The sequence below is a fragment of the Lontra canadensis genome, unplaced genomic scaffold, assembly GCF_010015895.1.
Source record: "Lontra canadensis isolate GAN:19392208 unplaced genomic scaffold, GSC_riverotter_1.0 scaffold61, whole genome shotgun sequence".
NCBI classification, from domain to species: Eukaryota; Metazoa; Chordata; class Mammalia; order Carnivora; family Mustelidae; genus Lontra; species Lontra canadensis.
In genome coordinates, this window is record NW_022631055.1 from 12,711,824 (window position 1) to 12,717,823 (window position 6,000).

A 6,000-nucleotide genomic window follows, 5' to 3' on the forward strand; every position below is an offset into this window, starting at 1 on the left:
TTGTGAAACATATACTGACAAAAAACTAGTATCCAGAATACATTAAAAAAAAAAAGCCCACAACCCAATAATAAAAAGGTAAACAACTCAATGGCTAAATGATATGAACAGAATTCATAAAAGAAGGTATATCAATGGCCAATAAGCCCATGAGAAAGTGCTCAGTGTCACCACAGAAATGCAAATTAAAGCCACAAAGAGATACTACCACATACACACAAGAATGGCTAAAGTTAAAAAGATTAACATCAAATAATGGTGAAGATGTGAAGTAACCAGAACTCGTATATTGTTGGTGAAAGTGTAAAATGGTTATCACTATATTGGAGTGAAGTCTAGAAGTTTCTAAGAAAACTAAAACATTCACCTACCTTATGACCCAGCAAATCCTCTCCTAAGTATTTTTCCAAGAAAAATGAAAGCAAATATCAACAACAAAAACTGTACAAGAATGTTCATAGCAGCTTTACTCATAAAAGGCAAAAATTAGAAAGAGTTTAAGGTACTTCAATAAGGAGAATAAATTGTGGTATATTCATGCAATGAAATATTAGCCAATAAAAAGAAACAAGCTACTTATACTTGTTACAATATGGATAAAAATCTCTACACTTTATGCTGAAAGAAGTCTTACACAAGAGTACAACTGTATGGTATCATTCATATGAAGTCCTAGAAGAGGCAAACTACTCTTCGGCAGAAAAAATTAGAACACACAGTTACCTGTAGGAGGCTGGGGCAGGAATCGTCTAGGATGGGGCACAGGGGAAGTTAAAATATTCACTATTTTTAAACCCACTGTCATTTAACTCACAAAAAGTCTTAAAATATTTAGTGACATAGCAAGACACTGTTTTTGAACTAATCAAAAACATTTTAATTAAATGTGGTATTAAAATTTTTTCTTTTAATGCCTTACATTAAATGTTTCCTTGTACTCAAAAAACCTCCCCCATGTCATTCTGTGTAATGTATGCTCATTAAAAGTACATCATTTCTTAGACTCTAATAACTGTGCAGAGCAATATTTCTTAAGAAATCTGAGAGTTGGCTGTTTACTTTGAAAAGGGCTTTATCTTTAGATAAGCACAAGCTTTAAGCCAGGTGCTAGTCATTTGTGTCTCGTTAATTTCCAAAACAAATAGAGGAGAGTGCCATGCAATTTCCATTACACACACTTCACCATTAATACCAGGGTTTATTAGCTTGACACTGCTCCAGGAATAATGGTTTCATTCCTCACTGAAATAAAATAATGTGCCACATAACTCAGCAATGCGGAACTTCTGAAAAATGTTGTCATGTTAAACATGGTCATATTTTTTAAGTCTCCATTGTGCCAAAACAAAGGCCATTTGCTGTAGGGAACTCACTCTGGGCAAGGAGAATTCTCATGTGGCTTCAGACTTACCTCATCGCTATGTCATACGATTCCGGGTGAATACAAGTTTGGTCCAAAGGATTTGGCTTCAGCACAACATTTACTGCAGTTTTGCACTTCTTCTTGCCCGGTTTCTCATTTGTGACCTCAACACCTGCTGAAGATGTCACAGCAGCTCCCTGAACTTGACCAGCAGATTCAGCTTGCTGACTACTGTAACCATGTAAAGAGGCAAGGAGTGGGAAGAGAGGGAAGGTTGGGAAGAAAAGAAGTCTTTAAAATGTGCTTATTTCTCTGCCGTACAACTATACACAAACAGCACCCACTTTCTGACCATTCGCCCCCTAGAAATTACCATGTATTTATTTAAACACTGTTAATAGAGTTTCCTGTTACTTAAAGCCAAAAACATTCCTAAATGATTCAGCTGGTATAACTGGCATTCTAGGAGAGAAGAGAGAAAAACGAGAGGAAGTAAATTAAATAAAAAGAAAAAGGAAAGGAGAAAGAGAAGACGATCTCCCAAAACTGAAGAGAATTAGAAGTTCTTAAATTAAAAGAACCTACTGAGTACAAAATAGGATGAATGGAAAAAGACTAACGTTAGACACACTGCGGGACAACATTAGAATATGATTTAAGAATTAAGAGAAAAATATAAAACGGATTACCTCAAAAGAACTAGAATCAGACTGGCATAAGATTTCTCATTGTTAAACATAGATGCCAGAACACAGTGAACAAGTATCTTAAACGTTCTGAGAGAAAATGATTTTGAATCTAGAACCATATACCTTACCAAACTAGCATTCAAATAGGAGGGGCAAATTAAAATCATTTTCAGACATGTAGGACTAAAGTACAACCCATATAATATACCCTCTCTGAAAAGAATTTCTTAAGGATATACTCCAGCAAAAACAACAAGTTCAAGAAAAGTGATAATGTGGGCTAAAAGAAACAGTGTTGAGCCTGGAAATGATAAACACTTAGTAACTGCTCATGAATTATGGAAATATATATAAAGGACAGTCTGAAACTAAAATTAAAATCCCAGGTCATCTCCTCATGGATAGAGTTGAAGAGCAGAAGGCTGGGACAAGTCCTATGGTGCTAATCTTCTCCAGGAGGACAGAGATACCTATTAACTACAGAAGCCACTCTAAATGACACTTAAGGATAATCACCAGAAAAAGACATACAACTTGAAATCATGAAGGGGAGATAAAAATGAGGTGGGAAAACTTGTTAGCTGAGAAATGTAACAAACAGCATAAAAGGAAATCAGAAAGCATGATGATGATAAAATATATAATAGATAAAAGATTAAGTCTAAAACCTATCAATAAATGTAATAAATGTGAAGGCACAAATATAAAATTGAACAAAACCATGAAATCTATTTGGCTATAAGAGTTGTATAAAAAAATTAAATGTCATAGAAAGTTTGAAAATTAAAAAAAATACCAAGCATACTGAAAAGACAAATGTAGCAACACTGCTAAAAAACAAAATAGATTTCAAAGCAAAAAACACTCGATGAGATAGCAGTAGTCCATTCTGAATAAAGGTATGATCTGTCAAGAAGATGTAACAGTCATGAATTTTCAAGTACTTTGTTATCAGTTGAAAAAACATAAGGCTTTAAAAAGAACCCAAATGTTCATCAATAGGGCACTGATTACACTAGGTTAAGGTCCACCCATAAAATAATTATTATGCAAGCATTATATATAATGACATATATCTATATGTAATAGTGGAAAGAAGTCTGAGATATATTACTGAAACAAATAAAGTAAGTTCCCAATAGTTGGACAGCACAATCCCTTCTGTATGCATTTTTAAATAATAAACATCCAAGTTGATCTAAGTGTAAATTTACTTTCAGAAAGCAATATATAAGAAACTATTTTGGAGTGAGAGGCTGAGGTGCCCTTTACTTTTTATTTTATTCTTTTTTATACCATGTGAATTTTCTAATCAAGTATTCAAAAACATAAACTAAGAAACATGGAATTATTATATCCTCAATTGTTTTTCATTTCTGGCATCTAGGTTTTGTTGTCTACTTAGTAAAGGCCTCCTCCACTCCAATGTTCTGCAAAATTTATCCATGTTTTCTTCTGGTACTTTTGCAGTTTCACTTCTTCTATTTAAGTCTATAATTCATCTGGGTTTTATTTAGGTATAAGATATGAAGTGGAAGTAGAGCTTCCCCTACGCATATCAAATTCCTGCCAGGTGTCATAATGTTACTTGTTGGATAGTTAATTTTCCTCACTGTTTGAAACTTTTCCATTATCATAAACTAAATTCTGCCTATGTTTTGGTGAATTTCAGACTCTATTCTCTTCCATTTCTACATCAAAACTAAATGTTATTTTATATTATTATTATCATCCAGCAGGGCTGGTTTTCCCTTATTAGTCTTTTTGCACAATAAAGATGATTCTTTCTTATTAACTTTATTATAATTTTGTCAAAATAAAAAAATAATACGAATGAAACAGTCCTAAAGCAAATACAAAAAAACCTATTCTTTCCGGATGCTTGAGTGGCTCAGTCAGTTAAGCAGCCAACTCCTGATTTTGGCTTAGGTCATGATCTTGGGGTCCTGGGACCGAGCTCTGCATCAGGCTCTGCACTCAGAGGGGAGTCTGCTTGAGATTCTCTCTCTCTCTCTCTCTCTCTCTCTCTCTCTCATTCTCTCTCTCCCCCTCTGCCCTTCCCTCTTCTCACTCTCTCTCACATAAGTAAATAAATCTTAAAAAACAAACAAACAAATAAAAAACAACAACAACAAAAAAAACACCCCACACTACTCTTTCATGATGTTAAATGCTAAGAAGTTTACCCAAGTTCTTTGGTTTTGTGCTACCAGGATTAGAAATAAGAGCAAGAATTCAGTTCTTAATCTACACAAGTGATAATTATCCTTTGGTCAGTTTTCAGGGAGGAGGGATTGAGGAGGCCCAACTACACTTAGGGAAACAGCTGTCAATATACAGCAGCCACTGCGAAGTCCTCTCATCTTGCACAAATCCTTCCCACTTGGGATGCTCCAGTCACACAGTTTCATTTCCTGAATACACCACATTTGGTCTTGCGTGGGACCCTGCACTTGTACTGTACACTCTGCCTACGATGCTTTCCTTCCAGCCCCTCTGTCCCTAGCTCCTCCATGTCATTCAAAATTTGGCTCAAATAACTTTTCAGTGAATAACTCATATAAAGAGTAATAAACTCATCCTGTTCCCCATACAGTGTCACATCTTTCTGTTTTAATTTGTATAATTTACTACATCTGAAACTATTTATTTTACTAGTTTATTGTTGGTCTCACATACTAAAATTTAACTTCATGAGAGCAGGGAATTTGTTGATTTGTTCACTGCTGGATTCCCAGTACCTAACAAAGATCAGAGAGTCAACCCATGTTGAAGGAAGGAATGAACAGGCGGACACCTAGAATTGAGGCCAGTGAGCAGGAGGGGCAACAGTAAGAGAGGAGGTTGATAACAGAACCCAGAGCGGACAGTTTACTAATCACCTGCAAAATGTTCGAATATAATCCTGGTTGATTCTGATGAAGCCAGCACACTGTTGGAAAGATTTTGGACCCAGACCTTTCACTTTCTTCAGCTGTTCTCGATTGACGAAGGGCCCATTTTTCTCTCGCCATTCAATAATATTTTTGGCTCGGTTGGCATTGAGTCCTGCAATGTGCCTAGAAAAAATAAAACGAGTAATGTGGCAGACACAACAGTTCCAATAGTATTCAAAGAAAAGACCTCACCTGAAAAGCCAATGATATAAAACACCTGCATTACAAAAACAATTGCAATTACATACTGTCATGTGGCTCTAAGTTGTTAACGAGAAGGGAGTTAAATGAAAGAGACAAAGAGGGAGAGCTGTTCAAGGGAGTCAAGGACAAGAGAGTGCAGAATAATGATAAAACAGTAGCTGTCATAAATATGCTGGTAAACTAGTTAACACTGGTACAAGAAAAAGAACTGCTCCTGACAGTTCTATACTATCCACATCCCTTCTACTTCTGAGTCAAGTAATAATCATGCCTATTCTTTCATTTACAAAGTGAGTTAGCAGAAAAAGTTACAGTTGTTACAGTTGCATTTTACTACCCTATTTTTTTTTAAATCAGCCTGTTCTCATTAACGTGAAGACTTGAACTACAGAAAAGTACTTCTCTGTGAATGTCATGATTAGTATAAAAATATAAAAACTGTATTATTAGGAAGTTTGCTTGGTGTCAATTAAAAAACTACAATTTAGAAGATTTTTAATTCTATTATTGAATTCCATACATGAAATTATGGAATGTTTGTAGCTGTGGTAGAAAAGTAACATTTTAGTAAGGGGTAGGGGCGCCTGGGTGGCTCAGTGGGTTAAAGCCTCTGCCTTCGGCTCAGGTCATGATCTCAGGGTCCTGGGATTGAGCCCCATATCGGGCTCTCTGCTCAGCAGGGAGCCTGCTTCCTCCTCTCTCTCTGCCTGCCTCTCTGCCTACTTGTGAAGTCTGTCTGTCAAATAAATAAATAAAATCTTAAAAAAAAAAGGTAAGGGGTATTTTCTTTTTTTTTTTTTTTTTTTTT

The 6,000-nt window shown here is 35.5% G+C and overlaps 1 protein-coding gene across 1 annotated transcript in view; it reads right to left on the reverse strand.

Moving 5' to 3' along the window:
- Nucleotides 1-6,000, reverse strand: part of SRBD1 (S1 RNA binding domain 1) — a 46,318-nt gene that overhangs the window by 21,362 nt on the left and 18,956 nt on the right. The window contains exons 4-5 of the mRNA XM_032877980.1: nucleotides 4,935-5,111; nucleotides 1,412-1,594 (exon numbers count right to left, since the gene is read on the reverse strand). Coding sequence (XP_032733871.1) covers nucleotides 1,412-1,416 — 5 coding nt within the window. The 5' untranslated portion in view covers nucleotides 1,417-1,594; nucleotides 4,935-5,111. The remainder of the gene's footprint in view (nucleotides 1-1,411; nucleotides 1,595-4,934; nucleotides 5,112-6,000) is intronic.